Below are 12,932 nucleotides of genomic sequence, written 5' to 3' on the forward strand. Positions count from 1 at the left end.
ACTACTAAAAATCCTACTCCCCTACTTGCATCATGTATAAAGAAAAGATTAATGACAGGGTTGACCACTACCGCATGCGATGGCCTACTTAAATGTTTTTTGGCTACTGACAGCCATTCGCACACTTCTTTGTAGCAGCCCCAAATTTGAAGTGGTAGTAGCATAACTGCGGCTGATGGGCGTCAGTAAGTGGCTGGAGAGATCGTTGATTGGGGCATTAGCAAGGGGTTTTATATGTAGGCGGTGTGCAGCTTTGTTGCTGCTCTGGTAGATCACGGGTGGACATCTGTGTCCCACCGCATTTATGGAGGCATTGGTGGATGTCTTGAAGGTGGTGAAGTGGCTGTAAATAAGGGCGTTGACTATCAGATCCTTCATGCGCAAAATATCGACATCGGGGATGGCAGCGCGTACAGGTTCAGGCAGGTGCCGTACCCAAAGGGCACAAAGAGGTTCACCTCACGAGGAGAGCCGTCTGTGGCAGGTGAGGGATACTGGTCATTTCTTAGAGGGTCAACAAAGCCTTTTGGTGTTCCAATGGTTATTGAGAGAGCTATAAAAGTTTGACTATTAGGGCGGCTAGCAATAGCGAGTACTGCTCCAGTAGATATATTTTGAGGACTTCGTATGGTATTGGAATGTCCCCTTACTCACAAAATCAATCAAAGATTTTTGGGAAAGTGTCCTCTGGGATCGCCGCGAAAACATAATCTGGTTTGGGTGCTTGACTGAGTTACGCCCTTGATGCAAAACTGAACTTCAGCATGCTGGAACCAGGTGAATGGTTCTTCTCTTGCGAAGGGCGGCAGTTTCATAGAGGCGGCACTTGCCTAAGAGACCAGTTCGATGGGTGGCATCTTCAAACAGTAGGGCATAGCAGTGAGGGGGGAGGTGGTAGGAAGTGGACACTACGCTTATCACCAATGCGCAGAAGTGCCAGTTAGGCGAGGTGAATGCAACTAAACTTTATTAAACAATCATCGAGTTTATATACAGCGATGTGCGTGGAAGAACGTCACAAACAATTAGAAACATGAACTAGAGTGATAACACAAGTTGCTCTGTAACAGTGCAGATAGGAGCAAGTGATAAGATAAAAAATCAAAATCGTTATAGTGTACTAGCGTTTATGAAACACGTGCGGTACGAACTCATGGGAATTATCAGTGGAATATATTAGGTAAAATAGATTACTATTAATTTTATTTTTTTCTTAGCTGATTCTGTGGTATTTATTCCCTAAAATTGACCGTATCTAATCCTTCAATGCTGTAAGATAAATAGTCATTCATGGAAAACAATGAAAAAGCTTTCAATTAAGATTTTATTAAGACTTTAGCTTTGTGCACTGTAAGGTTGTGACTAATTGCTTTCTAGTATTCAAACATTCCACTTTGCAACACATTTGTGAATTGCTGAATTCCTAATTAAATCATATTAATTTGTTCTATAAAGCGAAAAATATACAGTACAAATTACTGTATGACTTATTCGTTTAGTTTCAAGGGATTGCCCTTATTTATTTCCTTCATATAATAGTTACTGTAATTATTAGTAATTATTATCTCAGATCTCAATTTTCCATGACACAGTGTATGATTAAAAGTAACAAGTTAATAAATGGTGATGAAATGGTATATCATTATTGAATTTGCGTTCTGTGAAAGAAGGAAAGGAGGGGACATTTCCTAAACATTTCAATTGATTCTCATATACACATACATATATGTAAATAGTATACAGTATATATATATATATATATATATATATATATATATATATATATATATATATATATATATATATACATACTATTTACATATATGTATGTGTATATGAAAATCAATCATTTCCTAAACATTTCAATTGATTCTCATATACACATACATATATGTAAATAGTATATATATATATATATATATATATATATATATATATTGAGAGAGAGAGAGAGAGAGAGAGAGAGAGAGAGAGAGAGAGAGAGAGAGAGAGAGAGAGAGAGAGATTATATATATGTATTTATGTATATATACTGTACATAAAGATACACATATATATATATTGTGTGTATATATATATATATATATATATATATATATAGGTGTGTATATATATGTATATGTATGTATGTATATATACATATATATATACACACACATATATATATATATATATATATATATATATATACATATACATATATATATATATATATATATATATATATATATATATATATATATATACATATACATATATATATATATATACATTTATATACGTATGTGTTTGCGTGTGTGTGTGTGTGTAATTTGCTTGAAATCAAAGCTTTTAATTCCTGATTCAAAATACTTTCGAATCGCGAAATATGTTAAAGAAAAGATCTCCCACTCAATGGATATTGATTTAGAGTTTTTAGCACATAGTTCTAATGGAGAAATTTAAGGTTCAATAGAATATGGATGCTGCTAAGTACATGGACAAAGAGATGAATTATTTATTCCCCAGGTGTTATCTTCTTCTTCTTCTTCTTCTTCTTCTTCTTCTTCTTCTTCTTCTTCTTCTTCTTCTTCTTCTTCTTCTTCTTCTTATTATTATTATTATTATTATTATAAGCTAAGCTATAACCTTAATTAGAATATAGGATGCTTTAAGTCTAAGATCTCCAACAGGGAAAAATAGCCCAGTGTGGAAAGGAAATAAGGAAATAAATGAACTGTATGTTAAGTAATGAATAATGAATAGAAAATACCTCAAGATCAGATATAAACTATGAACCGAGACTTATGTCAACCTGTTCAATTTAAAAACATCCGCTGCAAGTTAGAACTTCCGAAATTCTACCGTATTCACTATGGTGCCCATGTACAACAACTCTTTGCAATCTAGTACTTAAAATGCCAATGGTAATAATAAAAGAATCACCTACTCCAAACTGATCAAGTTTGAAATCAAGGGCCTCATGATTAACACGGTAAGAGGCAGCACTAAAACAAGGCCAATAATACGAACTTTCTGACCACAATCAAGGGATTTCTGTACAGCTTTGGAGAGTACAAGAAGATTTTTCTCATACGCCAAGGCCTTCACGAAAACCAAATTGCTAATTAGGGAACAGATGATTACCTTCAGCAAACCTATTAAGATATTTTAACAAAACACGTTAAGAAGTTTAGATAATATGAGAGTTGTATTTTCTACTGGTATATTTGTTTAAGCCAATTAAGAACAATAGATTTATCATTAAAATTGTAATTATTTAAATTTCCTTTATAGGTAACTAAACATTTATTTTTTTTCATTTAATTGTGCAAATATATATATATATATATATATATATATATATATATATATATATATATATATATATATATATATATACGTGTGTGTGTATGTATGTATGTTACACAGCATCATAGCTCTTGATGTTTTGAAACTTGTAATTTCCTTAGTTCAAACACACCTTATCGTCCGTATTACGAATAGATTTTCAGAAAAAAACTCTTTTGATATACAAATTAGTCTAAAACAGTATACAATGAGAACTATCCTGACCTCGAACTCTTCCCCACTTTCCTATCATTTATCTGTACTCGGTATAACAGCTGGATTACAGTTAAATACTTTTTTATTGTTGTTATAAATCCATCATTTGATAGACTTTCCTTAGGATGAATTGATGGAAGCTACTTTGGGTTAATGTTTTTGTTGTATAAATACATTTTTTTATATCTAAAGACGTTTGAAATTGGCAGTATCTTTATTTTAATATCTTCGTTATTGTATGTTTTATAAAGTATATTACTACAGCAGTACCCAATGGACTATGTTTATTATCATTATAGATATTCGATTTCCTCCAGTGAATAAATTATTTGAAGTTCTCTGGCATCCTGACATCGAAGGGCATTGACGCCGATATCGTTTATTATAGTTAAGATTAAAATAATATTCAATTAAAATCTACCAGTAACGTCAGTAACGTATGCCTGTAAAATATCGGCTTCATTATAGATAATTTCACTCAAAATACAACAATAATTCTCTACAAAAATTAAACATAAATCGTCCTTTTTTATCAAATTTTTCTACAAATTACGGAAGTTTATTGGAAATATTATCCATAATATATCCAAGATATTGGAGAGCCGTTCATGCAGTTAAAAATAGAAAATCAGGCCTGACATTTCATGGGAAAGGCTTTTACGGAATGTCAAACGCAATCCTTTTGATAAGGGGAATAACCGTGAATTAGAGTATTCATTGACTTTACATGAAATATGTGAAATAAAATTTTTCATTTATTTTTCATGTACGTGATTTATATGGTTTTCTTGTTCTTATGGTTATTTGTATTTATCAATTTATATAATCATTAGTTATGACAGAGTGTTTTATATATATATATATATATATATATATATATATATATATATATATATATAAATATACACTGTATATATATGAGAGGGTCATAGTGGAGGCAGATTTGAATGGCCAAGTTTGGAAGTGAGAATGAGGCAATTGGTCGGGTGCATGTGGGCCACGGAATTGGGGAGAGAAACCCAGAAGGAGAGAGTGTAGTGGACTTGGCTGTGATATTTGACATGGCAATAGTAAACAAATTCTTTAAGAAGAAAAGGGAACACCTTTTAACATATAGGAGTGGGGGAGGATGCTCCAGATAGACTACTTCCTGTAAGAAAGGATAAAGCTGGTGGAGGTCAAGAACTGCAAGGTTATCCTAGGTGACCATGTAGCCCCCCCCCCCCCCAACACGGACTGCTATGTATGGACTTGGGTCTAAAAAGGGAAAGAAAAGCTAAAGCTAAAGGGATAAGGAAAATTAAATGGTACAAACTAGTGAGGGAAGGAGATAGGATGAGAGAGTTTAAGAGGAGGGTTTTGGAGGATATTGATATAGGAATTGAAGATGTTCAAGAATGGTGGACACGAAATGTAGCAGTAATGAGAAGGCATGTAAAGGAGCTGCTAGGAGAGACATCTGGTATCATATGGGAAGAAAAGGAGAGTTGGTGGTGGAGTGAAGAAATTAAGAAGGTTGTAAAAGATAAGAAGGAGGCAAAGAAGAGATGGGAAGAGTCACAGTCAAGGGAAGACATAGAGAGGTTCAGAGAGAAAAACAAGGTGGTGAAGAAGGTAGTACCCCAAGCTAAAGCAAAGGCATATGATGATGTGTACAATGATCTGGGGACAAAGGAAGGATTAAACAAGATGATCAAGCTATCAAAGACTAGAAATAAGAGCAACAAAGATATTACACACATCAAACAAATAAAAGATCAAGATGGTGTAGTACTTAGAAAGGAGGAAGACATTGTAAAGAGATGGAAAGAATATTTTGAACAGCTGTTAAATGAAGAAAATGATAGATTACTAAGAGAGGATGGACAGGCGAACTTTGGCATGGTAATAAGTTTCTCTAGGCAAGAGGTAATAAATGCACTGAGGAAGATGAAGAATGGGAAGGCAACTGGGCCAGACATGATTCCTGTGGAGGCATGGAAAGCATTAGAGATGAAGGAGTAGATATACTGTATGACCTCATGATAAAGATTTTTGAGCAGGAAAAGATACCAAATGAGTGGCGTGGGAGTATATTGATCCCAATCTTCAAAGGGAAAGGTGATGTCCAAAAGTGTGGGAATTACAGAGGTATTAAATTGATGTCCCACACTTTGAAGATACTGGAAAGGTTGATAGATGCCAGACTAAGAGAAGAAGTAAAAATAGGAGAAGGGAGGGGAACAACATATGGTGTATTTTGTCTAAGGCAACTAATGGAGAAATTCCGGGAAAAGCAAAGAGACCTGCATGTGGTATTCATTGACCTTGAAAATGATTATGACCGAGTCCCAAAACAAGAGGTATGGTGGAGTCTGAGGGAGAGGAGGTTGCCAGAGAAGTACATTCGACTGAAACAAGAGGTGTACCGTAATTTATTTACTAGAGTGAGGAGCAGTGCTGGGGAGACAGAGGGTTTTGAGGTGAGAGTAGGATTACACCAAGGGTTGGCTCTGAGCCCATTTATCTTTAACATAGTGATGGACGTTTTAATAGAAGAAGTAAGGGAGGCAGTACCATGGAACATACTGTATGCAGATGATATTGTTCTGTGCGCAGAGAGTAGGGATGATCTGGAAATGAAATTGGAAAGATGGAGGCAAGTACTGGAGGACATAGGAATGAGAATTAGTAGATCTAAGACAGAATATATGTGTACCACCAGTGAGGGCGATGATAGAGAAAGTATTCAGCTTAGGGGAGAACAGATAAAGAGAGTTGATAAGTATAAGTATTTGGGATCCTTTGTTAACGCTGGAGGAGGTATGGAAGATGAAGTTAAGCATCGGGTACAGGCAGGCTGGAACAACTGGAGAGCAGCCTCGGGAATTCTTTGTGACAAAAGAATACCACTGAGATTAAAAGGAAAATTTCATAAGACGGTGGTAAGAACAGCAATGCTGTTTGGAACGGAAACAGCAAGCATGAGGAAGACAGAGGAGAAGGAGATGGATGTCTGAGTTGACAAGAGAGGATCGGATAAAAAATTACAACATAAGGGGGTCGACAAAGGTGGTGGAAATATAAAAAAAAAAAGTGCAGGAAGGGAGGCTGAGATGGTATGGACACCTGAAGAGGAGGGGTGAGGATCACGTTGGGAGACATACTATGGAGATGGAGGTTTAAGGAAGAAGAAGAAGAGGCAGACCAAGAAAGAGATGGAGGGACTGTGTGGGAGGAGACTTACAGGAGAAGGGAATTGATGACGCAGAAGCGCAAAATAGAAAAAGATGGAAACGGCTCATCCGCAATGGCGACCCCATTTAAAAATGGGAACCAGCTGGGAAGAAGAATATATATATATATATATATATATATATATATATATATATATATATATGTATATACATTTTTTCATTTAATTGTGGGTATTTTTATATATAACTAGTATGTTATATTATTATTGTTGTAGTTTCCTTATTTCCTTTCCTCCCTGGGCTACTTTCCTTGTTGGAGCCCATGGGCTTATACCATTCTGCTTTTCCAACTAGGGTTGTAGCTTAGCAAGTAGTAATAATAATAATAATAATAATAATAATAATAATAATAATAATAATAGTAGTAGTAGTAGTAGTAGTTTGGTTTTTGTAAGATGGTGGTTTTGTCCATATTTATAAAAATTTAAGCAGGAAGGAAATCTTATCTTATTCTTAAAGAATTAATTTCCTATAAGCTATTTTTTGTTCAGTTTTTTATTAAATGGTGTTTTTACAGTTTTCTGATGGCTTTTCTTCAGTTTTTTAAAGGCTTGGTTTTCCTATTCCCATAGACCGGTTTTACAGTTTTGGGAAAACTGCTGTTTTAATTCCCGAAAGACTAGTTTTCAGTTGCTTCAAAGGCTTGTTTTTGTCAGTGAACTATTTGTTGGTTTTTCTGGTTCCCATAGATTATTTTCTCAGTTTTTTAAAGTCTAATTTTTTAATTCCGTTATGGTTACGTTATATTTTTCCCAAGTCTTGTTTCCATTCTTCTAAAAGCTAGTTTTTTTCAGTTTTTCATAATTTGGTTGTCAGCTTCACAAAGGAGACATTTTCGCAAGGGATTGGTTCTAAACTTCCGTTTTTATTTCATTTTCCGGAAAGACTCCTTTCTGACTGCAGCCTTTTCAGTTTCAAAAAATATTTTTATTTTCCACAAAGATTGGTCTTTCAGTTTTTAAATGCAGGTTTACTGGTTTCCAAAAGGCTTGTTATCTTAGTTTATCAAAGGCTAGGTTTCGGTTCCTCAACAGCTGATAAATGGCAAAGCCAAGTAACAGTGATAATGTCTTAAAAACTAACCATAGCACCCAAGCCCTCACCACCAAAGCTAGGACCTGTTGATGACTCAGTAGATGGACCTATAGGCATCCCTAAACCTTCCATCCTTAGCTCACTAGGATGATGAGGTTCCAGACCCTTCAACTCCCATCCTTAGCTCACTAGGATGATGAGGTTCCAGACCCTTCAAGAAACTGTCGAGCTTGAGTGGCTCTGGAATCCCAGTCTATCAGATCGCCTGGTAGGGATCCTTTCAATAGACAACTGCTGTAGAGTTTTAGTTTGGGTTTGGGGATGACGATCACTAGATTTTCAGTTTCTCAGTAATTGCAAATCGTCAGCATTTGCTTAGATTATAATAACCTCTTTTTTATTAGATTTTATTTCCAAAACAATAACTGAAATTTATAGAATAAAGTTTTTCGAGTTGCTTTTCAACTGCAGCTCATATTTTTTGATTTTCTAAAATTAGTCTAGGTTCATTATGTCATATTTGCTTATTTATTCCGAAGTTTTAGAAATTGATATACATATTTTATAAGACTCCCAAAATTAGCTTTGAAGAGTATATCCCAGAAACGTATTTCCCTGCATGAAATTACTGATTTTGCCTGGGGATATTGCACGGACAGTTCAGAAAAAAAGAAGGAAAAAGAAGAAGGAATAGAAGCTCTCTTGACATTTAGAGGCAGATGGGTTTTTAACTTAGTTTATCGGCTTGCTCATGGCGTCATGGGTGTAGATGGTGATTTTTTTATCTCCAAGGTAAAAGACATTTATCAACCATTTACCGTTGTAAGATGAAATAGGATCTTTTCACGTTTTTGAAAAAAGGCAATCTCTTTAATCTTGTGAGTATTTAGCAAGACGTTAACTTTGTTAACCATTTTTAAAACGGTTTTAAACATTTCTTACTTTTTATTTTTCGATGGACGATATCAATGTAGGAGTTATTGCTACTTGCAGTTTAAATTTTTCGAGGTCATCTTTCACTGTGATAATCCGTACGTTAGAAAAAGTAAACAAATAGTTTCCCTAACACAAAAAAAAATCTTTCTTTTCTTCTCCGCTCTTTGTGCTTATAAATCTCCGGCCTCATTTTTCCTTTCCATTATCTAACTGTCATGTTGAATTGTGCGACTATAAGACTGTAAACAGATCATAACGAATGCATTATGTTTAGTAACGGCGTCAAGTCTTGAATATATAAGTTTCCCTGGCATTAACATTTGGGCTTAAAACACCATTATTTTCAGTAAGATCGAAAAAAAAGGAGTCACTTAGGATTGAAATGATGCACTTTTAAAAACTGATCCACACCCAGTGCGTTTTGCATTCTTGTCAGGAGTAACTTGACCTTAGATATTATTGCATAATATTATACAAGTCTCACAGAAAAAAAATCATATCTCATTACTTTGTATGGTTATGAAAAGATAATCTTGAATGACGTAGTAAATTTGGTCGACGTTAAACTAATCATAATCAGTGACATTAACTTCTTAGCAATGATTGACATTTAATTGGTTATCATAAATCCTATATTTTCCCGTTGATACACACTTCCAGTTGACGCTGATTAGAAAATTTTGAATGACTTGACATTCTTTGAAATATGAGGTCAAGCATACAATATATATTCTTGATAACTGAGTTCATATCAGAATATGAATAGTTGTATTGCACTGCTTAATAAAACAGTTTGATTCGGTAAGTTAAGCAACTTTGAGCTTAACTTTATATTACATATTAGTGACTTTGCGTCTCGTGTGTTGGAGTTTTTATTTTCGTTTGAATTTTCACAAAGATCAACATAAAACTAGCCGTGACGGTGGTCTTAATACACTCGATATAATACATTTTGTGTGAAAATCAAAAGAGATGACATGATATTTCGGTTTCGCATTTAGATCGAACCAATGATTCGGCAAATGAAAACCAAGGAAGTTATCAACCGGGGTAACAGAAGCCATAAAGGAACTTGGGAACTAGATAATATTGTATTATAAGGAGGTTCCTTGTGAGGCTAGTGTCGTACATGCTTGAGTTCCAATCTTCCAGACTCTTGTAAGGCCTCTGTAGTCTGTAACTCTGAATAGTCAAGGGTTTGATTCCAATATGGGTTGGAAAGTTATATATGTTGATTACCATCATCTTGATAACCCAGTAGAGAACATTCGATTGGAATTCCAATAACCGTGTCAGTTTGTGCGTCGTAAAGTTGGGGGAAAACTCACTAGGTTACTCCATGATATCAGTAGTGCTGACGTTCGAATAGGTATTTGTTTGAGGTGAGAGGTGAGGGTGGCAGGTACATCCTTGCCAAGATTCTTGGACATGATATGTGCTACTATGCAAGTGGCATTCTTAGATTTATTTCAGAAGCAGGTCTTCTGAAAGCTATCTAACGTTTATAGTGACATCCAACTTTCACGGTTTTAATTGAATAATCCATAATTTATATATATATATATATATATATATATATATATATATATATATATATATATATATATATATATAAACTAAATTATATCGGCGTCAATGACCTTAGATGTCAGGATGCCTGAAAACCTTGAATCATTCAATCAATCAATCCCACATTTCTGGCTAAGTTAGTTCAGTTGTTAACTGCTTTGCCTTTCATTTGAAGATTCATATTCTCGATCTTGATGTGAGGTAGAAATTCATCTCGATTGCACATGTAATTTAGTGTTGATTTTCAACATCATAATCATAATCATCATTATTCGTATTTCATTAAACAAATATCCGTAAGGAGAATCATACCCACAAAGTTGGAGCAAATGCTTTTTTGTTGACCAGGCGGACATAGTCTTTTTATAGTTTATTTGACATATTTGTATTTGATGTTTTTGATAGTTTATTATATGACGTGTCTGTTTTGACGTTGTTTCTTATTTTAGAATGATTTATTGTTAATTTGTTCTCTTCATTTATTTATTTCCTTATTTCCTTTCCTCACTGGGCTATTTTTCCCTGTTGGAGCCCCTGGGCTTATAGCATCTTGCTTTTCCAACTAGGGTTGTAGCTTGGATAGTAATAATAATAATAATAATATTTAGTATCTTGAAAAACTTATCACTAACACGACATTGTTAAAAAAAAACGTAAATTTAACCTAAAATTTCTAGTAAAAATATACTCTTCTCAGCCGTATTTCAGTAAAATACAGGCGACCGTAATTTTTACCTTCCTTTGTTATTATCTTTTACAGGTTGGTGACCGTAATATTAGTCTTTTACGCTAATATATCCGTTTTTAAAACGGTAAATTCTTGGCAACATTTATTCCAGGATTTTTATCTTTTTTTATGGCAAATTTTTAACAGTGTAAGCTAGACGCCATGAAGTCATTTTCACTCTTATTTCTATCATATAGTGAATTAAGAGTAGGCGACGGAGGTCAAAGCGTCTGGCTCATCGGGAGGAGTAGGTCTAGGGGCCTGAGCTAAAGATCAGTTCGTAATTTATGGGGTAATTTCCTGTCATTAGTGTCCTTAATGGGAGCAACGACTAAATTTCAATATCCAATATGGCGAAGAGGGATAGGTTTGGCGGATAATTGATTGATAATATCCTTTCCGCTAATGGAAAAGACAGATCGATGATGATTAGCAAAAATACCGATTTGCCCCCCTCTCTCTCTCTCTCTCTCTCTCTCTCTCTCTCTCTCTCTCTCTCTCTCTCTCTCTCTAATATGCAAAGAATTGAACCTTGCATAATTGATAAGACGTGCGCAAGAAATTGATTAATATGAATATTGTTAAATATCAAAAGTGTGCAGTATGTGCAATATTTAGATTGTTGTAAAAGAGAAATCTGCAAATCTCGGAAATATAAAATGAAAATGAATATTAGCATACTCTTTTGAAAGTTTTCAAATGTCGCTAAACTACCTCCTTCAGTTTCCGACTCATTGGCAGAAAAAAACAAAATTTCCGTTGCAAAATACTGACAAAGTGCGAGTCTCGAAATTTCGCTTGCGCCATACCTTATATATATATATATATATATATATATATATATATATATATATATATATATATATATATATATATATATACAGTATATATATACAGTATATATATATATATACATATATATAATGTATGTGTGTGCGTGCGTGTGTATTTCATAATCATCTTCATCATCATTATTATATCCTCCTACGCCTATCGACGCAAAGGCCCTCGGTTAGATTTCACCAGTTGTCTCTATCTTGAGCTTTTAAATCAATACTTCACCATTCATCATCTATTTCACGCTTCATAGTCCTCAGCCACGTTGGCCTGAGATTTATATTTATATATATATATATATATATATATATATATATATATATATATATATATATATATATAGTAGGTTGGCCAGGGTACCAGCCACCCTTTGAAATACTACCGCTAGAGAGTTATGGCGTCCTTTGAAGGCCAGACAGTACTACATTGGATCCTTCTCTCTGGTTACGGTTCACTTTCCCTTTGCCTACACATACACCGAATAGTCTGGCATATTCTTTACAGATTCTCCTCTGTCCTCATACACCTGACAACACTTCTTCACCAAAGGGGTTAACTACTGCACTGTAATTATTCAGTGGCTACTTTCCTGTTGGTAAGGGTAGAAGAGACTCTTTAGCTATGGTAAGTAGCTCTTCTAGGAGAAGGACACTCCAAAATCAAACCATTGTTCTCTAGTCTTGGGTAGTGCTATAGCTTCTGTACCATGGTCTTCCACTATCTTTGGTTAAAGTGCTCTTGCTTGAGGGTACACTCGGGCACACTATTCTATCTTATTTCTCTTCCACTTGTTTTGTTAAAGTTTTTATCATTATTATTATTATTATTATTATTATTATTATTATCATTCTTAAAAATATTTATTTTTTCCTTATTTCCTTTCCTCACTGGGCTATTTTCCCTGTTGGAGCCTCTGTGCTTATAGCATTCTGCTTCTCCAACTAGGGTTGTAGCTTAGCAATTAATAATATATATATATATATATATATATATATATATATATATACACATACATATACTGTATGTATGTATATATATATACATAT

The 12,932-nt window shown here is 34.3% G+C and overlaps 1 protein-coding gene across 1 annotated transcript in view; it reads left to right on the forward strand.

Annotated features, from left to right (window-relative positions):
* Positions 1-400: 400 nt before the first annotated feature.
* The window catches only part of LOC137655586 (uncharacterized), a 36,167-nt gene continuing 23,635 nt past the window's right edge, over positions 401-12,932 (forward strand). Inside the window, exons 1-2 of the mRNA XM_068389485.1 lie at positions 401-484; positions 5,706-6,008. Coding sequence (XP_068245586.1) covers positions 401-484; positions 5,706-6,008 — 387 coding nt within the window. The remainder of the gene's footprint in view (positions 485-5,705; positions 6,009-12,932) is intronic.

This window comes from Palaemon carinicauda, chromosome 16 (genome assembly GCF_036898095.1).
Source record: "Palaemon carinicauda isolate YSFRI2023 chromosome 16, ASM3689809v2, whole genome shotgun sequence".
NCBI classification, from domain to species: domain Eukaryota; kingdom Metazoa; phylum Arthropoda; class Malacostraca; order Decapoda; family Palaemonidae; genus Palaemon; species Palaemon carinicauda.